The 21,089-nt window shown below is 43.4% G+C and overlaps 3 protein-coding genes and 1 pseudogene across 5 annotated transcripts in view; all 4 read left to right on the top strand.

Annotated features, from left to right (window-relative positions):
* Nucleotides 1–1,704: 1,704 nt before the first annotated feature.
* LOC135552798 (arylamine N-acetyltransferase, pineal gland isozyme NAT-10-like) lies at nucleotides 1,705–2,594 on the top strand (annotated as a pseudogene).
* A 425-nt stretch (nucleotides 2,595–3,019) lies between these two features.
* LOC135557368 (nuclear envelope phosphatase-regulatory subunit 1) lies at nucleotides 3,020–5,820 on the top strand. 2 transcript variants are annotated; one of them, XM_064990593.1, is made up of 6 exons: nucleotides 3,020–3,110; nucleotides 3,895–3,966; nucleotides 4,191–4,264; nucleotides 4,407–4,516; nucleotides 5,163–5,217; nucleotides 5,382–5,820. In XM_064990593.1, exons 1-6 carry the CDS (start codon nucleotides 3,086–3,088, stop codon nucleotides 5,421–5,423), a joined length of 378 nt encoding a protein of 125 aa, XP_064846665.1. In that variant the 5' UTR covers nucleotides 3,020–3,085; the 3' UTR covers nucleotides 5,424–5,820. The 2 variants fall into 2 exon arrangements, with proteins under 2 accessions (XP_064846665.1, XP_064846656.1); XM_064990584.1 differs by having other exon boundaries at nucleotides 3,020–3,122.
* Nucleotides 5,821–6,120: 300 nt separating this feature from the next.
* LOC135557359 (HEAT repeat-containing protein 3-like) lies at nucleotides 6,121–17,092 on the top strand. The gene is made up of 15 exons (XM_064990573.1): nucleotides 6,121–6,399; nucleotides 7,499–7,671; nucleotides 7,910–7,997; nucleotides 8,587–8,690; nucleotides 8,879–8,988; nucleotides 9,101–9,241; nucleotides 9,433–9,734; nucleotides 10,075–10,165; nucleotides 10,381–10,535; nucleotides 10,740–10,822; nucleotides 11,085–11,221; nucleotides 11,371–11,459; nucleotides 11,621–11,764; nucleotides 16,150–16,326; nucleotides 16,430–17,092. Exons 1-15 carry the CDS (start codon nucleotides 6,259–6,261, stop codon nucleotides 16,541–16,543), a joined length of 2,049 nt encoding a protein of 682 aa, XP_064846645.1. The 5' UTR covers nucleotides 6,121–6,258; the 3' UTR covers nucleotides 16,544–17,092.
* Nucleotides 17,093–18,479: 1,387 nt separating this feature from the next.
* The window catches only part of LOC135557350 (terminal nucleotidyltransferase 4B-like), a 32,315-nt gene continuing 29,705 nt past the window's right edge, over nucleotides 18,480–21,089 (top strand). For both annotated transcript variants that reach the window (XM_064990550.1, XM_064990559.1), the window contains exon 1: nucleotides 18,480–19,290. In XM_064990550.1, the coding sequence (XP_064846622.1) occupies nucleotides 18,785–19,290 (506 nt within the window). In that variant the 5' untranslated portion in view covers nucleotides 18,480–18,784. The remainder of the gene's footprint in view (nucleotides 19,291–21,089) is intronic.

Below are 21,089 nucleotides of genomic sequence, written 5' to 3'. Positions count from 1 at the left end.
CTCAGCTCAGGCATCCCCTTCAGGCGTTGTGTAGACTTTAGTTTTCAGCACCTACTGTGCTCCTGTGGAAGTATTCCACAGCTGCTTTTACCACTGTCCGCAGTGGGCTTTATCACCTTCAGAGCATCTCTTACAATCAGGTTGATTGTGTGGGCAAGACATGGATGATGGGTCCATTTTAAAATGTTCATGGCTTTGGTTATGTTAGCTGCATTGTCGCTAACAAAACATACCACTTGTCCATCTACTTGCCATTCTCTGGCCACTCTCAACAGTTCCTCTGCCAAGTTCTCTGAGGTGTGTCTGTCGCTGAACTCAAAGTAGTCCAGAAGGCAGCTCGACATCGAAAAATCTTCAATGAAGTGACATGTAAGAAGTGGTTACCCCTGATGTCCAGCACTCTTTCCCGCACTGAAGTCTGCGTGCTCTCATACAGTTGTGGAATAGGTGATTTTGAAAGGATTTTCCTGTTTGGAATTGTGTACATTGGATTTAGACTATTGCTATAATTTATGAAACCTGTCCTCCACGATCGAAAATTGCTGTAAATCGGTGGCAATCATTTTAGCCAATGCAATATCAATTAGGCCTTGTTTTGCTACAGACATATTTTGGCATAAACTGGTCCATAGAAGACTGCGTTGTCATGGGTCGCGGAGTAGGCCTACTTTACTGAGTGGATACATCTCCAAGTGTGTAGGTGCTGGCTCCACCACTATCACTAGCAGGCCCGCTAGTTTCTCGAAGCTCCTCTACCGCTAGCGTCACAGTTGGGTGCACAGTTCGCATATACCGGTGTAGGTTGTGCGTAGAACTTGCTGTATATTAGATTTTGTTTTGGAAAATTCTACACTGTGCTCCAATATTGTCTCCATTATTAAAATGCATCCAAATGCTACTGTGCGTCCGACTCATTTTCCAGATGTTATTTTCACAGCCGTCCTTCCTCTCCCTCCTCGGCTGCTAAGTGTGTGACTGTGCGTGAGTTGGCTCGGCCCTCGTGCATCTTTGGTTCATTGGTTGACACTGCGTGTCTGATTGACAGGAACAACAGATGAGGCTGTTAGTCTGAGCAGACAGTCAATGTGTGTGCGCTTGAGCATTTAGGCCTATATTATTTTATTTATTTTTTCGTTCTTTGAATTAGTTAATTATTTTCATTTAAATCGTTAGATTTTTTATATCTTTTTTTTTTTTATAAATAGATTCAGCTCTTTTGATATGCGAGCCGGCTCCCAATGTTCACCTACAAGAGCCGACTCGTTCGCGAACGACCCATCACTAACCACAAGGCTCCAGTGTTTTAGAAGTGAGGTCCCTTATGCAAGGCTCACTCGTGAACTTTAGTTTTGTTTTCCAGTATATGAGCAAAGTCGAGGGTGCTCCGTTTTAATCATGTAAGAGGCATTCTTATCTCTTTTAATGCACAACTGCTTTGCCCTTCTTGCTCTGCAGAACTCTGAACAGTGAAAGTAAGTAATCATCAAATGGAAATGAAACATAGCTGCCTGTGCCTCCATGTAGTATCACACGTTTTTGTCTATTCTTTAATCCTTTATCCTTCAAATCAATAATAAGGCCTATGTGGTGGTGTTTCAATCGAAAATAGGATCTTACTCCATGTGAAAAACTAATTGGGAATGAGACATTAGCGGATGTCAGTTTCTGTATATGTAGTCGTAAATCCTGCAAAAGCATAAACTCATGCAGTGTCTTTGTTTTGTTATCTCTTGGGGCAAAATTAATCTGGAAGAGTACTTCAAGAGGATCGGGTTCCACGGACCATTTTCTAAACCAGACCTTAAAACACTGAACCAGGTCCACAAACACCATGTGATGTCAATACCATTTGAAAACCTCAGCATTCACTGTGGTGAGAAGATCACTATGGACTATGAGTTGATTTTCAATAAGATTGTGAGGAGCAATCGGGGGGTTGGTGTTGTGAGAATAACCTCCTCTTTGCTTGGGTGCTAAAAGAGATGTGTTATAATCCAGTAACACTGGGTTCAAGAGTCTACAACAACACCATAAACCAGTTCGGGCCAACAGACTCTCACCTCATCAACAAGGTGGTCATTGATGGGACTGCTTACATTGCAGACGTGAGCTTTGGGGTTTCCTCCCAAATATGGCACCCTCTTGAGCTCGTCTCCGGGAAGGACTAGCCACAATCCCCTGACGTCTTCCGTCTCATACAAGATGGAGACCTGTGGAAGTTGGAGAAGACTGGTCGAAATCCTCTGGTTCTCAATGAGGCCTTTACCAACTCGCCTCTGGTAGACAAGAGCCCAACCAAGAAGATCTACGGCTTCACCCAGGTTCCTCGTGGGATTGATCATTTTCTAGAGACTTCCCACTGTCTTCAGACAGATCCAAAGTCTCTATTCACCAACAAGTCCATCTGCTCACTACAGACGGCTACAGGATTCCGAGCTCTAATTGGCTGGACCTTCAGTGAGGTCACCTACAACAACCAGGATGGTTTTGATGTTTTCGATATGAAAGATATATCTGTTGATGATGTGGATAAAGTGCTGAACGAAATGTTTAATGTGTAGTTAGCAAACAAGCTGGTTCCCATAAACAACAAAGCAGGCTACACTATTTAAGAACTTGATTGCCTGTAACATTTAATATTTAATGTGATGTAATTGTAAAGTAGCCGAGGCAAATCTAGTTGCTGCTACATTGACCAAAGATTCCTCACAACGAGATCAGTGAGATTTACAAAACACATTTAGTATTCTGTCAATATAACACAATTATTTCACCAGAGTTGTTTGTGCGGTCTTTGAACAGTCAATAAAGATGATTTTAAACAAATATATATTCAATGGTTATTTAGTCTCCGCAAACCTACTTTCAGATCATATCTGAAGAGTGGATACGTAAGTGCCAGGGGTTGCGCCGAAGCAGTTACTTGTTTAAACCAATCACTGTACATTTTCCGAAATCGGCCAATCCACGTTAAGGTTTTCGCCTGTTCCCAATTGCCCATCAGCCAATCCACGTTAAGGTTTTCGCCTGTTCCCAATTGCCCAGGAGAACTAGCTTGCACGTCCACCAGCCGGAGAAAAGAGCAATGAATTCCTTGGAACAGGCCGAAGGTAGTCAACATGGCAAGCAAATTAATTTATTTTCACAAATCATGATGCATGTTATTATAAGTGAAGTTTCGCTATAAAGTAAAACGCACGGTGACAAACGTGCCTTCACAATTCACTTGAGTCGTTTGTTAGCTTGATTAGCCAGCCGCGGTGACGTAGCTAGCGAGGCTAACCTTTTCTCTTAAAGGACGTTCATTTGTAAATTCGTCAAAATACCAAACTCAAGCTAATTACATTTTTGCTGATTTCCCTCCGCGGGGGTTCGACCTAAACTTGTACAAAAGAAATGCACACAAATGCTTGTTAGCTACAATAATTAGCCCGCTAGCTATGCTGTAAATAGTTAGCATACCGGTAGTTGTTAGCCCCAGAAGACCACCGCTGCACGCTCACCAGGACAGGTAGCGCCAGAACGGATAACCAATGCAAAAGTATCCGCGTACTTTACCTCATTTGATTGATTCTATTTATGTCCAGGTTATCACAAAGGTCGTTAGTTTTGCCAGTCCAAACTAAACATAATTCAGTCCCTTTGGACAGGCGTCCTCGTTAAGATGTAACGGTTAACTCTGAAGCTACAATTTACTCTTCCAATAGCAATTCAGTGGAATCGGAGCCTTCACTATGCAGTTGTGCTTAATTTACTTTTTGAATTACTCCATCGGTTCCAAACCAATCAAGCACAGCGCATATAAAGGATATTGTATGTTCCTTCATGTGGTGTTGATCAAGAACATTGATAGAAATGTAGATGAATGCCCTGACACACAGCTTGTTTTTGCAGATCTAAAAGCTTTTGAGAGAAGATTAACAGAATACGTCTCCTGTTTGCAACCTGCAACTGGGAGGTGGCGAAGTAAGTATTTGTAGTTCCAACTCTGTCTAACCATAATAAATGACTCTTGAAACTGACTAACTATAATCAATGACAACACTGCAACTGTCAAACCATAATCATTTCAAGAGTAAATGGCCTCACAGCCTGAGTATTTTGTATTTTCTTGTATCAGGATTCAGGCCCACATTATTCTGGCACTTTTTTTTAATGGTGATATAATTCAATATCTCACATTGTTTCAGTGATTCTAATAGTGGTCTCTGTTTGTACTGCAACTGGAGCCTGGAACTGGTTGATAGACCCTGACACACAGAAGGTCAGTATGTTTGTGATGGCAGCTTGTTTGTGTATGTGATAAAGTAGGATACCTTTCACACAGATCAGTGTGTTTGTGATTTTAGTTTGGTTGTGTGTGTTTGCCTGTATAATCTCTCTGTACCTCCGGCTGTCTTTCTCAGGTGTCTTTCTTCTCATCTTTGTGGAACCATCCGTTCTTCACCATCAGCTGCATCACTTTGATCGCTCTGTTCTTTGCTGGAATACACAAACGAGTCGTTGCACCATCAATGTATCCTTCCCCTTGTTTAAAATTCCACACTTAATCTTTTCAGTAGGATTGTGAAGGAGAATTGTCAATATAGTATCCCAGGTCTTTAGATGTTGTACACATGAAATTGTGTCATTCCAAACTTTATCTGCAACGTTATATTCCATTTTGTGCAACTCAAGACTTTTCTTCTACCAGCTGTGTTGCGTGGGCTATGTCCGTGTACAATAGGGACTCGCTCGGCCTGCACAGCTGCGTGGGGGAAAATGGATTAAAATGTTGCGGATAAAGTTTGAAATGACACAATTTCATGTGTACAACATCTAAAGACCTACATCACTGTACTGAAAATAATCCTTTAAGTAAATAGTGATACTGTTGGATGGTAAATGACAGCTATGGACCTGGTGGCCTTAATAATCCTATACATCCCTATACTGAGAGCGTGTTTGTTTCCCCCCCAAAAAAATGTTTGTTGCTTTTGTTCATGTCTTGTGTGGCCTGATACTGCACAACAAGCAATGAGAAATTGAATCGATGTTAGTTTCTCAAAAACAAGCCAAATCACAAGAGAAGTGTCTGGACCCTTCTATAACATGCCATTTACTAAAAAATAGAGATTTACTTCAGAAATAGGACAATTCTCCTTTAACTCACTCTCTTTAAGTATTGCAGCTCGCTGTCGGACGGTTTTAGCGGAATACAACATGTCCTGCGATGATGTAAGTTGCATAAATCATCTTCGTTGAGATTACCTTAATTCCCAATCAATTCAATCCAGCTGTAATGTTTTTGGTCATCCATTACATAATTTAAAAGTATGATTTTGAATTATTCCCTGTACATCTATGCATTGTATTGACTTTGATGGTTATATCTCTTACAGACGGGGAAACTAATTCTCAAACCACGGCCACACATCCAATAACCACAAACCTGGAGAGGTGGGGAAATAAAATGTTCTTAATGACTATGTTGATTCCCACTGAAAGACAGACTGACACAAGGACCAGCATCCTGTTTGGAGGATCTGAAACAATGTAAGAAGGAAGGAGGTTGGGGAAATACAGAGGGGTGATTATGTTGTGCTCCATTACATATTAATGAAGGATTGTGAGGGGAGAGGACGTCAAACGCCTTTTTAACAGCATCTCAGTCAGTGTTATGGTTTCCCTTAAAGCTGCTTCTGGGTTCACACACCCTTTGACATAACTCATTCGCCATGAGTTCAGATGTTTATTTCTAATGATAACAGACCTTTGTTTTAGATAAATCTTTCTATTTTTAAACTAATTGTTATATACCTAATAAATACTTGTATGAAATGTGTTTCCTGTGATTTACTGTAGTATATGGTTGCAACCTTTAGACTAGGCTATGCTTCAGATAGTGAATGCCTGTACAACTTGTTTGAAAGTATCTCCTCAGTGTGTAATTGTCTTTAGTTATTTTTATTGTATTCATACGTATAAGCATTGTTTAACTATATTCACTGCAAATTGTTTGTTTTCCAGCCATGTTAGACCGATAATTATTTCAAAGGGAGTAGAAGGATTAATCTATAACGTTTAAAAACGGGTCTCTGGTCTCGTCTTTGCGACATATACGCCACACCTTTTGCTTTGTGAGAGTAAGCACCATTTTACGGCACCGGACGAATCTCCATGGATGTTCCACATGTCTTAAAATTATGCGGAACGTGAGAGCGTGACAGCCTACTACACGATAGATCAATATCGCTGCGCACTTAATCGAAATAAGCTATGGGCAAAAGTAAGACTAACAAATTTAGACGTCCACAGTTCAACGCAGAGGGACTGTCGGTAACTGCTGTAAAGGAAATGGAACCGGACCACGGTGAAGTCTTTGGAGTCGACTCTCCAACTGGGGAGTTACTGGAGAAAGTAAGAGTCCCAAGATCTGACAACAGTACTGTTATTTCGGTCTAATTGATCATATGTTGCACTCTATTTTATAGATGAGTGCAGGTCAGTTCTGCATTTCATAGGCATGTCAATGTTGTTTACCAATGTGTCCATAAGACAAATTCAATTTCTTCCTAAGGATCTTCCCGCATATGCAAAACGAACAAACACGTGTTATTACGTTATGTTCACGCTCAAATGTGCCCCCCTAAAATAAAAATATTCATTTATATTTCACAGAAGTATACTGAACAAAAATATAAACACATGTAAACTGTTGGTCCCATATTTCATGAGCCGATATAAAAGATCCCAGAAGTTTTGCATATGCACAAAAAGCATATTTTGTTCACCAATAGCTTAAACCTCTCTTAGTGAGCATTTCTCCTTTGCAAAAATAATCCTTCCACAGGTGTGGCATATCAAGTGCACCTTGTGCTGGGGACAAAAGGCCACTCTAAAATGTGCAGTTTTGTCACAGCACAATGCCACAGATATATCAGGTTTTGAGTGAGCGTACAATTGACATGCTGGCTGCAAGAATGTCCATCAGAGTTGTTGCCAGAGAATTTAATGTTAATTTCTCTAACGTAAGCCACCTCCAAAGTCGTTTTAGAGAATTTGGCAGAACATCAAACCGGCCTCGTAACCGCAGACGATGTGAGACCAGGCCAGGACCTCCACATTCGGCTTCTTCACCTGCGGGATCATCTAAAACCAGCCACTTAGACAGCAGATTAAATTGAGGAGTATTTCTGTCTCTAGTAAAGCCCTTTTGTTGGGGAAAAACTCATTCTCCCATGCCAACCCATGGCTGCTCCCCTGCCCAGTCATGTGAATTCCATAGATTTGGCCGGGCCTAATGAATTTATTTCAGTTGACTGATTTCCTTATATGAACTGTAACTCAGTGAAATTGTTGCATGTTGCGTTTTATATTTTTTGTTCAGTACATTATAAAATCTAGTTCAGTGCCACTAAACAGTGTTTTCTACATATACAACTGGAAGATAAAAGAACACAGATGGTATGGAAAAGAGAATATCCAAATAACCCCTGTTTATACTGTATGTGTTTAGTTGCAGAGTCCCAGTGCAGACATTCGTGAGTTTGCCTGTGCCAGCATATCACGCCTCGTGCAACAGAGCCAGGCCATCCCAGGCTTCCTCCAGCGGGATGCGGTGAGACGTCTCGGGCCTCTAATGCTGGACCGCAGCCTGGCCGTCAGGGAGACTGCCACAGGGGCACTCAGGTAAGCCCTCAGCCTCGCAAAGGAATGTTCAATACCTAGTACTAGCCACTTAACAGAATGTAGATGGTTGTTGAAGCCATTATGTGCTGTAAGACAGAAGTTGGTTAGTGAAGGATGCTTTGGCTTGCTAAACAGAAACTGAGAGAGTCCTCTTGAAATACCACACCCTCAATTAACTGTTAGCACTGATGTGATAGTTATCGGTCAAAGACTGAGTGAATTGTTCTTCTCACATCAGGAACCTGAGTGCCTGTGGGGGTCATGAGGTGTGTGACGACATGGTGAAACAGGACGTCATGACTCCTCTGACTGCTCTGCTTCGAGAGGTGAGGCCTTCCCTCGTAAATCATTCCTTAAAGTTGATGTATTTATGGGTGTGGCCCTGCTGTGCATAGGTTGTTTTTTCACATTTTGAACAACATGTTTCATGGCGTGCATGTCTGAAAAGTGAAGCACCTACATATCTCCATTCATTGATGGTTAGTCACCTCCATTCCTTGATGGTTAGTCACATAAATGCATAGATATTTTATAGGGCTGTATGTTTTCCAGGCCTGGGTTCAAAAACTACTTCAAACATGTGTTACTTACACTCAAAGTAAGTATTAAGATAGATAGGCCTATATTTTATTTGAAAAGACAAGCAGTTGAATATTTTAATGTATTTGGAAATACACTTGGAAACAGCATTTGAAATAAGAATTTGAAAATTCTCTCAAATACAGTTTGGTAGCCTATTTGGTTTTTACAAAAGACCATTCAAATACTCAAATATAGGTACTTGTTCTGGGCTGTGTATTTGAAAATAATCACACACAAAAAGTATATTAAGTACTAGATACTCAAATACACATGTATTTGAATCCAGGTCTGGTGTTTTCATAGTCTCTGAACCCCAGTACTGTTTCTCCACAGTGCTGTGCTGGGTTTGAGACCAATGCTGCCCTCTCGTTAAAAGGGCAGAAAAACACAGTGGAAGATGTAGCCAATGAAGCAGTTAACTTGCTGTGGAATCTCTGGTAAGAAAAAAGTACTAAATGTAGTAGTAACACAAATGTCAGCTGATCGGTCCACCTAGTGATCTGGACATGCGTCCAGTAGCCTACCCATAGAGATCCAAAATTGTATTAAATTCTGTTAGCTTGCCAATGTTTCTATGGTTCTTTCACACCATACTCTCCTGTTGAATTATCACCCTGTCTGTCAGTGAGAGCAGTAGCCAGGCACTCTCTGTGTTCAACAAAGCAGGCATTCTGGATGTTATCCTACAGTGTCTGGAGCGACACACTCACAACATCAAGCTGGCTTTGTCTGCAGGTTAGTCTCATCAAACCAATTTTCACACGACTTTAATGAGCATTTTCACCATTTAAATATTTGACTTGATTATGTATTTTGTAGTAAGTCCCTGCTCCACCTTTGTCTTTAGCCCACTGTTTGCACACAGTGACTGAGGACAACGCAGAGTTGCTGTGTAGTATGAACAATGCTGTATTAGGGACTCTAGAGAGTGTGCTGCTATCCTCACAGGCGGACATGGCTCACACACTGCTCAGAACACTGGCTGCAGGTATGGCTTCAACATATTTGTTGTCACATTATTTACAGATTTCTTTTACCTCACAATGTCAACCGGTCATTCACTCTGCATTCATTCTCTGACTAAAGTCATAGTCAGGGGTTGGAAGCTGTTTGTTAATAGCCCAACTAAATAACTGATTCCAGTGCTCATTGTGTGCTTTGTGCTCTGTCCATTGACAGGGTCTGTGTGGAACCTGAAGAGCAGCCTGCCTACGGCCCACCAGGCCCAGACCCTCACCGCCCTGATGGCCACCATGTCCCAGTGCTTGGAGCTGGATGCTGGCACGCTGATACCCCAGCTCCGCCAGGCTGAGGTGGCCCGCAGTGCCACTGCCTCAGAGGCAGGGAACACGGAGGACCACCAGGCAGCTGCAGGGAATATGCCTGTAGAGGAGATGGAGGATGATGAGGAGGAGGGGGTTGGACTGAGGATGAATGGAAAGGCAACCAAGATAGATACAGACTTCTCTGATCTCCTGCCTGTAAGTCCTTTCTCAGAAACAAACCCATCAAACCCTTTTGAGTTATGGTTATAGAGATCCAAAGTGACAGGGTTGAGTAAAGAGTATTGCACTTTCAGTTTTTAATATTCAGATTACGTACCTGACTCCTCACTGTTGAATGCTGTGAAACAGCTGAATATTGATGAAGCAGCACAGAGTATTGCAGTTGGTATTCAGAGTTGTAGTGGCCCTCTCTTCAGGGAGATACCGCTTTGTTCAGCAGACAGGAAGAGAGGGACACACAGCAGGGTTTACTCAGGGACGTAAGAGGTGGCTGTGTGCCTGCTGCAGTGTCAATAGTCTGCTTTTCTTTCTCCAGAGGGGCAAGGAGGAGCTGAGGGAGGCGACGGCCTTGCTGACAGCCCAGCAGACGTCCTTGGAGATCATCGTCAACATGTGCTGCTCTGATGGTGAGTGCTGTGGGCAGCAGTGTTTGGGCAGCAGAGCAGTACTGACCTGGGGAGCTTTGTTTTCATTACTGTTTGACACAGCTGTCTGGTGCATGTTCAAAGATTACAGCATTTTTACGGTTTGATGCTAAAATGCATATTTAGGATTTAAAATTAGCTTTATTTGCTTTTGAGGTATACGTCGGCTGTTGTGGCTCTGTGTGTTTGTTTTGTAGACCCGTCAGACGATGAGTGGGAGGAGGCGTCGAGCAGCGACGAGAGTGAGGTGTGTCCTGACGGCCTCTCTGAAGGGAACACCAGCCTCCTGTCCCCACTGTGTCTGTCTGCTGAGGTCCATGCGGCTCTGATCAACCACAACATCCCAGAGAAGGTGTGGGGGATTTCTTTCCTCACCTAGCATAATTGTTTCACTTCACATCTTATGTTTGTCTTTTTTGATGTTCCCTCTGTTTTCACATGCAAAATATAAAATAAGTAATGTCATGGTACTAGACTAATGTGTGTTCCTACTGTCTCTGTTATAGCCACTACACTGTATGAAGGTGATAACCATCCATGTCTCTATATGTTCAAGGTTCTCAAGAAGACCCAGTTCCCCAGCAGCGAGGCGATGGACGTATGTCGTCACAATCCCACCTGGAAAATCTTGATAAAAAAGTAATTATCTGTCTAGCATGTTATCATTTTCTTTGCCCTAAAAAGAATGAGACACTAAATATTCTGTGATCTACTAGATCACAAGATAATTTGAGTGGTTTGTCATGATCCTAGTAACACACAAACCAATATGCGTCAATGTACGGCCCCAGTTGATTGGGGTATTCTATTTTTCTGGCTAATAATGGCATTACAGGTATACACTTTGTTTACCACATCGCTACCTGCCTTTAGGAGTTGACTAAAATCCATTTTCCCCCAGGATGCATCGGGTGCAGTACAGGGCCCTGACGTGCCTTCACAACATGCTGTCTACTATGGACGCTGAGTCCCTAGGGGGAGCAGCCGCTCTTCAGGCTGTCGCACAACACCTGTCCACGCTGGTCTTCAGTCCTCCAGGTTAGATCTACATGTCGTATCATCTCTTCATTATTTGTATTAAATCTTTATTTTACTAGGTAGGTTGATTCACTTTCACAGCAATGACCTTAACAAAGGAGAGTTATTGTCTCATTCATAATTTATTTTCGGTTAATTTGCTTACTCAGAGATCCCTAAGGAGGAGGAATTCCTTGAGGCAGTTACCAGTGCCATGCGATCCCTCTTACAGATCATAGCCTATATGAAAATCCCACAGGTAAGACAGCTGACTGAACCAGAGGAGAGTTTCCCTCTGAAGTACATTTTACCAAGCCTTACTGTCATCTGTCTGTTAGTTTATATCGTACCACAGCACTATCCCAACATGTCTCTTGGATGACTCATTGTTTATGTCTGTGTTTGTGTGTGTGTTGCCAGTGTATGACCCCCCAACAGATGATGAGCCTGAGCGAGGCAGCGACCTGCTGTGATGTGGTCAGTGTGAGAGTGAACGCTCTGGCCATCCTAGGCATCACAGGAAGCACACTGGCTAAAGAGAATGGGACAGCTGAAACTCTACAGGTACTTTATTATTTTCATCCCTAGTTTGTTTTGTATGAAATGTGTTTTAGATAGCTAATGATTACTTCTGAATTAACTATTACTATGTGTCCCAAAATTGACATCTTAACCCAGTCTAAGAAATAAACCTCCCATGCTACTGTCAACATCACGGCAAATCTCATGCGAGTGCATTCCATCTATTGGTACAATGGACAGTTTTTAACATCTCGTCCCTTGTTTTATGATTCTGATCATCTGGACCAGTCCAGTGACTGCTGTGAAAGGACAGCTGACAACATAGGAAAGTCTGTGTGACCGGAGGGAATAGACCCCACTGGGGCTGTCATGGGCTAACTACCCATGTTGGCAGTCTCTGACGCTGCTTCAGTATGTTGGAGACACCCGCTAAGTGCTACTGAAAGTCAACAAAGGAACATACCCCTAGAGCCTGCGAGAGCTGGGGCGCAAGATGGCTCAACGACTGATCACCCGGTTACGGACCCAGGAACGGAAACGACTACGAGTAGGAACACAGCACGAAACAACCATAACAGCAGCAGGACACACACTTCAGGTGTGCAGCTGTGGTTGGGAGAGAGTAACATCGGCAAGGGGGTTAAGGATCCATCAAGGAAGGAAAAGGTGCTTGGGAGAGCAGAGACAGGGACCTCGCATTGACCAGTACTTCTTACGAAGCAGCCAGTCAAATCAGTCAAATGAAGCACAGCGACGGGACGCAAACCAAAGTTCGCAGAGCATCAGCACCCCTGTAACCGAGGAGGATAACACAAGCACAGAAATGCCGGTGGATGAACTCACCCAACCACAGAGACCACTAAAAGAGGAAAAGATCAAAGGGCACAGACCGAGTGTGAAGTGGGCCAAAGCTGTTGAAAAGAGAGAGTGGGAAACAATCAACAACGACCTGACAAAAATCTTGGAACAACAGGTAGGAACAGCAGAGAAAAAGCTTGAAAGGATGGGAGACATTATCTACCACTACGGAGAAGAGCGCTTTGGAGTAAACGAAAGGAGAAGTGGCAAGACGCCACCCGCGCCAGCAAAAATCTAGGAGGCAGCAGGAGATCGAGATACTTGTCAGAGAAAGAAGGCAGCTGAGGAAGCAGTGGAAGAAGGCCTCTGATGCAGAGAGAAGATCTCATGCTACTCCAAGCAGACATTAAATGTCGGCTGGCAACCTTGCGAAGAGCGGAAAACTTAAGGAAACTTTGTAGGAAGAAGGAAACCTCAAGAACACGGTTCTATAAAAAACCCTTTAAGTTTGTCAAAGATCTCTTCGCAAAGGAAAAGTGCGGGATCCTAACAACTCCAAAGCCTGAACTGGAAGAACATCTGGAAAAGGTCCACCAGGACATGAAAAGGCATGAGCAGATAATCATCCCACATGACATCTCACCTATTCAACCACCAGAATTCAATCTGGACACTGACCCTCCAAAATGGAGGGAAGTAGAGAACGTTGTCCGAAGAGCAAAAGCGGCCTCGGCTCCTGGGCCTAATGGAGTACCATACAAGCTCTACAAGAACGCCCCGGATGTTCTACACTTTCTTTGGAGGCTCATGAGGTTAGTGTGGCAGAAGGAAATAATACCAAAGGCATGGCGAAGGACTGGTGGTGTGCTAATCCCGAAAGAGAAGGATGCGACAGACATCAGTCAATTCCGACCAATCTCCCTTCTCAACGTCGAAGGGAAGATCTTTTTCAGTATAATAGCACAGAGGCTGTCCACTTATCTGGAACGGAACAAGTACATTGATACTTCTGTACAGAAAGCAGGCATTCCTGGTTTCTCTGGTTGCCTGGAACATACTAGTATGATTTGGCACCAGATCCAAACAGCTAAGAAGGACAAGAGAGACCTCTATGTCATCTTCCTCGACCTGGCCAATGCCTTTGGCTCAGTTCCCCATGAACTCCTCTGGGAATCCTTCAACATTTTCCACGTACCAGAACCCATCACTACACTGGTGAAGGCCTATTTCCAAGACCTGCAATTGTGTTTCACAACACCTGACTTCACAACAACATGGCAGCGCTTGGAAGTAGGCATAATGGCAGGCTGTACAATTTCTCCTCTGGCCTTCACTATGGCCATGGAAGTCATCATGGCATCGAGATGGGTGGTCGGCGGTGAGAGAACTAAGGAAGGGCTCCGTCTCCCACCTATCCGAGCATACATGGATGACATGACTACACTGACCACCACTGCAGCATGCACCAGGCGGCTACTTGCAAAACTGCAGGATAACATCAAGTGGGCCCGGATGAAAATCAATCCAAAGCAAATCTCGAAGCATCTCCATAGTCAAGGGACAGCTTAAAGATGTGAGGTTCTGCATTGGAGATGACCCGATACCAACGGTGTCTGAGCAACCCATCAAGAGCCTGGGTAGATGGTACAACGAAAGCCTCCGGGGTAAAGATCAAGTGCAGCAAGTAAGGCAGGACATCGCCGACGGTCTTGAGAACATCAACAAGACCCTACTGCCTGGGAGGCTCAAGCTTTGGTGCCTACAGTTTGGACTTCTCCCCCGGGTAATGTGGCCACTCACCGTCTGAGGTCCCAATAACAACAGTGGAGAAGATGGAGCGAACCATTACCTCATACGTGAAGAAATGGCTGGGTGTCCCACGATGCCTGAGTAACATCGGCCTCTATGGCAAAGGGGTCCTTGAACTACCTCTTACAAGTCTAACGGAGGAGTACAAGTGCTCTAAAGTAAGACTTCAGATGACATTGAAGGACTCCAAAGACCAGACCATTAGCAAGGCTGTACCTCCCCTACAAACTGGACGGAAATGGACATCATCCAAGGCTGTGCAGCAAGCAACATCAGCCCTGAGACACCAAGAACTTGTGGGGAATATCCAGCATGGAAGAGGAGGCTTTGGCCTGGCAGCAAGCAAACCAACGTTCCATAAGGCAACAACATCTGAACGCAGGAAGCTGGTGGTCGAGGAGGTGCGCAGACAGGAGGAGACTGCAAGAAGTGCAAAGGCTGTCTCTCTTGCTAAACAAGGGCAATGGTCGCGGTGGGAAGGCCTGGAGAGGAGAAAGATCAACTGGAGTGAGCTTTGGCAAATGGAGGCAAGCAACATCAGCTTCATCATAAGAGCTGTTTATGATGTGCTTCCGTCACCAAAAAATCTACATCAATGGTATGGCGAGGACTCGACCTGCCCCCTCTGCCCAGCTCCAGCGACTCTCAGGCATATAATGACAGGTTGCAAGACCAGCGTCTCACAAGGCCGCTACACCTGGAGGCACAATCAGGTCCTCAAGAGCCTGGCTGCAGCACTTGAGACCAAGAGATGTGCAACCAATTCATTACCTCCAAAAACAAGCAATCCTGTCAAAACAACAACATTCATCCGGGAGGGACAGAAAAGGCCCAAGTATCCTCCTACGAAGCCAGAAACTGGACACCTAGCCATGGCCCGGGACTGGAAGATGCTTGTCGATATTGGCCAGCAACTAATTTTTCCACCTGAGATTGCTTCTACCAACCTTAGGCCAGACATGGTACTCTGGTCCCCTTCACGAAAGGCTGTGTACATCATAGAGCTCACAGTCCCGTGGGAAACTCTGTTGAAGAGGCCTACGAGCATAGGAAAGTGCGTTACACAGAGTTGGCAGCAGACGCAACTCAGCATGGCTGGAATGCAAAAGTCTGGCCAGTTGAAGTGGGATGCAGAGGATTCGTGGCTTCTTCCACCATCAGGTTGCTGAAAGAACTTGGAATCCATGGACAGGCTCTGCGGCAGACCGTCAGAGCAGTTTCTCAAGCAGCTGAAAGAGGCAGCCAGTGGATCTGGATCAAACGGAAGGACCCTTGCTGGGCTATAACTTCATGACCCCCCCCACCCCCACCTGAGAACCCAATTCAGATCCCTCCAACTTGAGGAGGGCATATGAGGTATGCGGTCAGCTGTAGGGCTGGCTCAGGGAAGAGGACGGTCAGCTGTAGGGCTGGCTCAGGGAAGAGGACGCCCCTGCCTTGCATAGTCCCGTGGGACATCTTAATTGGGCATGGGACACAAGCTAAGGCTTGATCACCCTTTAGCTGGCCACCTTTGATGAGGGTGTTTAGTTATTTAAAGGCCGAAACACCCACTGATTCAAAGGCACACTACTGAGGATGTGTCCCAAAATTGACATCTTAACCCAGTTTAAGAAATCAACCTCCCATGCCACTCTGTCAACATCACGGCAAATCTCATGCGAGTGCATTCCATCTATTGGCACAATGGACAGTTTTTAACATTCACGTCCCGTGTTTTTGATTCTTTTTTTTTTGTTCTTTAAAAAAAATGTTATGCTTTATTAACCCATCTTGGCTATGTGACCATGATGTAATAACACTGCAATATATTTTTATAGATGATTGGTAATGCCTTACTCCAAGTTGCAACAAAGGATGCCAACCTTGTGGTTTGTGGAGAAGCCCTGGATGCTCTGTTTGATGTTTTTGCGGATGGAGACGAGGCAGAGAGAGCAGCTGAAAACATCAACTTACTGTCTGCTCTGAAGGCACTTCAACCTGTCTTCAAGGCTAAGGTAATAAAGCTGCAGCCCATCACTTGGAACAGTGTGTATGCATTCTTTATGCAAATCACTGTTGTCATCTGTTTAATTGCTGTTTCCTGTCCTCTATGTGCAGATTCGTAAAGAGGGGAAGGGAAAGTACAGCCCTGAGCAACTGTGTGTGCTGGACAACGTCAAAGTCAACCTAAGAAGGTTTATTGGCTACTTGGAGACTGTGGTGAAAAAATGATAGCAGCCTGACACTACTACACCATCTGGCTGAGATGAAATTACTCAGAATATACAGTACAATAGACCCTCATTAAAGGGACTGTTCAGTCCAAAAATCATTGTTTTGGAGTGAACTATCCCTTTAACATCTATATAACTGATTTTCATGTTGGTTATCTTTTTGTTTTAACTGAAATGCGTAACTATTGTCCTTGCTAAGTGAGTGTTTACATAATTATGTGTACAAAAAAGAGAGGTTCACTATTTTAAATGAATGAATGTTGCAGTACATAGTGACAAATTATTTAACATTTACATTATTTTATGCATAAAAGTACATTTCAATGTGCTGTATTTTAAAGAAATTGACAGAACATATGGTTTATTTTACACATATTTATCAACCAACTTTCATGTCACACACTATCATACTGTAGCCCTCCATGTTAGGAATGACCAGTTGTCGTCACACAAGAATCCGCTAACTGACCCCAAGTCCAAAATGAGATGGACAGGCCCAGTGTCAACTGATCATGTGAGATGTGAATAAAGCAGAACTCGCCAGCCATTTACAAGGTGATTTAGTTAACATGATTTGGGTTGCTGAAAGTAAATTGATTACCTTGTTCTGATATTGGGGAGAATATAAAATGTATTTTGTGCTTTTCACGACACCCAAAGTCACTTTATATACAAGAAAATCAGCAGGATAAAAAGCAAAAATAAGTATGTAAAAGTACCGTTACACTAAACATAAGGACAAATTAACCATGATGAACACTAAACATGATGACCGACTAGCCATGGAGAACACTAAACATGATGACCGACTAGCCATGGAGAACACTAAACATGATGACCGACTAGCCATGGAGAACACTAAACATGATGACCGACTAGCCATGGAGAACACTAAACATGATGACCGACTAGCCATGGAGAACACTAAACATGATGACCGACTAGCCATGGAGAACACTAAACATGATGACCGACAAGCCATTGAGAACACTAAACATGATGACCGACTAGCCATGGAGAACACTAAACATGATGACCGACTAGCCATGGAGAACACTAAACATGATGACAGATTAACCATGGAGAACACTAAACATGATAACCTACTAGCCATGGAGAACACTAAACATGACAGACCAATCAAGAAAGTGAATTAGACAGAAGATGAAAGCAAAGACAACAGAGACTATGGGTAAGCCTGTGTGAAGAGGTCAGTCTTTAGTATTTACCACAGCAGTTTCAGTGCTATGCACAGCCCGGAAGCCCGACCTGGTTGGGTTCCAAAAGTCCATGAGAGGTCATGTTCTGTTGGATTTGTGATGCTACCATCCACTCAAGCACTTTGGCGAGGAAAGGGAGGTTTGAGACGGGGCCAGTAGTTTGTGAGAAACTCTGGGTCCAGGCCCTGTTTCTTCCGTATGGGAGTTTTTGCCGTTCTTTTCAAAGGAGTAAGAACAATGCCAGATATGAGAGATGCATTTACAATCTTGACCACCAGGAGGCAGAGAACAGAGGCATGCCTTAACTAAGGCAGTGGTCAAGGGAGCAAGTTGTGGTTTTGGATTTAGAAAATAGTTCAGCAATTGTGGTTTCATAGACAAGGGAGAAGGCACTGCTGTTGGTTTATTGCTTCCGCATTGATATGCTGCTTTCATACTTTGAAATAATGGAATTTAAATTTATCAGCCTGATGGATAGAATGTCCTGTCATGACATGAAATAACCATTTAAGTTCGGTCTATTTTTGCTTTTTATTATTACAAACCTCCCACATACTTATTTCAGTGTGTGTACCCCATGTTCTGTGAAAATAATTCATCAATCGCCCATTGTTACGCAACAAGTAACATGTTCTGCTCTTGCGTAAGAACGACACTTTCTCCGCCCTTTTCGAATCACCATTTCACTCTGTGTGAATTTGCGGCTGCGCAGTGTCCGCCATTGAGGACCCAAGATCAGAAGGAAAGGGTCAGAATCGCTTCGATAGGCAACCGCGCACGTTTCCTTTATTCTTGAAACCAAACTTTGTCTACGTCCACACGTCGCCTACTGTATAATAATAATAACTGATATTCGTTTTAACTCATGGATGGCAGAGTTAGATATTTTATAGCAATTTGAAGTAACCTACCTAGCTAACGTTAGTCCGCTGTGAAGCTTACGAGTGAGGTTAGCTAGCTAGCCACTGTGCTAGCTTTAGCTACGCGAACTGAGCCAGGCTCTGGGGCAGTGTCGTTTGATGGATCCAAGAATCGCTTGGTTTCAGCCAGAACAACGTGGACCAGCCAACAGCCTGTGGATGCAGATTTGGGAAACAACTCAAGGACTGGGGAATCTGTACTTCAATAACAACTGTAACACGGGTGGTTTGTCAAGCACGTCAAGCCTCAGTCCGAAAAAGAACATCAACGGGACATTGGGTAACGTGATCTCGTGCAAGAACGGAGCTGTCACTAACAGCGAACCCCGGAACCAGGGAATGTCCAACTCAACGAAAGACCGAGATGTAGTCGAACAACGAGACTTTATTCCGTTGGAAGCTAATAACAACCACAACAACCGTTCATCGTTGGGGAGGGGCAGCGCAGTGTGTTCTCGGGTCTCTGTGGTCTCGGGACACCCCAACAAAAGGAAAAGAGACAACAAGGCTAGCACTTATGGATTCAACAGTAGCCTCGAGACCGGAGGTTGTGGTTACACGGGAACACCATGGAAAGTCAAGAACTACTCTGAAGGAATCTTGGGGTAAGAAACAAAATTACACAAAAACCAGCTACAAGTAACGTTAGCTCATATAACGTTACAAGTTAATTATAAACCACGCGTTATCTATCGAACGTTATCTATCTCTGCCACACTAACGTTAGTTGGTTAGACAACGAGCCAGCCAGCTAACTTGACTGGTGAAGTGAGCGCACATATTCCTATGGTTAGACATCATAGCCATATTTAGGCGTGCCGATTTGACCGTCACGCGTCTTTATCCGTCATTTAGGGGACGTTCCTAACCAGCTATGGTCAGTTGAAGGCAATATGACAGTCAACTTGCTAGTTAGTTAGCTACCTCCAGTAGTTTGTTTTATGACCTTGGTAGCTAGCTACCTCGTGGTTGCCAACATCTGCATGTGTTCGCTACGCTGACGAGCAAAGCAAAAAAATCTAATCCATTCCACTGACATTTGACTAAAAGCACGAGTACTGTTTGGGAAGCATAGTCAAGTCAATGAAGAACTATTTTATTGATAGTTGACACGTTACTGATTGTCAGGCTAAGCCTGCCTAACTAATGCTGGTATTTCTCGTCTGTTTCACTGCCAATTTGCAGCAATTAAAAACGAAAAAAACAAAAAAAACAATTCTTGTTGATATAATAGAAGCATCTATTCTAGTTCCAAATCTAGTAAAAGGTGTAAATAGTATACTTTTGGTCATAGTCAGTATTTTCCCAAATTTAGATTTGCGAGATTTAAGAAATCCATCAATTTCTTTAGACAGCAGATCTACTCTGACTTCTTTACATGTGACAACAATAAGTCATCGTCGCCAATGTTATGTTGAAGTAACAAGACTTGTTCTTTATTAAACAGCGTTGGGTTTTTCCAACTCGCACATCCTCACATTTGTGAGGTAACTTTGGCATCACAAACACTATTTATTCCTTTATCTAAAGCCATAATAGGGTGGCTGTTTGGAGAATGGAACAAACAATGATAACTATCAGAGTACATATAGCAAACATAACAGACCCACATCTAACCACAACCCAAAGTCTCAATCTATTTCTTAATGACCGTGGAAAAGCGAGGTGAAATCAGTGAGTTCTGCCCCACTTTAAAGAGGAGTGGCTGGGCAGATGCAAAAATGTTTTCCCCCACTTTTATTTAACCAGGTAGGCCAGTTGAGAACATGTTCTCATTTACAACTGCGACCTGGCCAAGCTAAAGCATAGCAGTGCAACAAAAACAACAACACAGTTACACATAAACAAACGTACAGTCAATAACACAAAATAATATAAAAATATATGTACAGTGTACACATGTGTGTACAGTGTGTACAAATGTAGGGATGTAGGCAATAAATAGGCCATAGAGGTGCAAATAATTACAATTTAACATTAATGGAGTGCTATATGGGGCGGCAGGGTAGCCTAGTGGTTAGACTAGTAACCGAAAGGTTGCAAGTTCAAATCCCCGAGCTGACAAGGTACAAATCTGTCGTTCTGCCCCTGAACAGGCAGTTAACCCACTGTTCCTAGGCCGTCATTTGAAAATAAGAATTTGTTCTTAGCTGACTTGTCTAGTTAAATAATGGTAAAAAAAAATAATATGTGCATATGGTGATGTGCAAGTACAAATACTGGGTTGCAAGAGGGTAAGTAATAATATGGGGATGAGGTAGTCGGGCGTGCTATTTACAGATTGGCTATGTACAGGTACAGTGATCGGTAAGCTGCTCTGACAGCTGGTGCCTAATGTTAGAGAGGGAGATGTAAGACTCCAGTTTCAGAGATTTTTGCAATTCGTTCCAGCCATTGGCAGCAG

This window comes from Oncorhynchus masou, chromosome 2, assembly GCF_036934945.1.
Source record: "Oncorhynchus masou masou isolate Uvic2021 chromosome 2, UVic_Omas_1.1, whole genome shotgun sequence".
NCBI lineage: Eukaryota > Metazoa > Chordata > Actinopteri > Salmoniformes > Salmonidae > Oncorhynchus > Oncorhynchus masou.
Note: the sequence above shows the minus strand (reverse complement) of the source record. Positions and strands in the feature narration are given on the sequence as shown.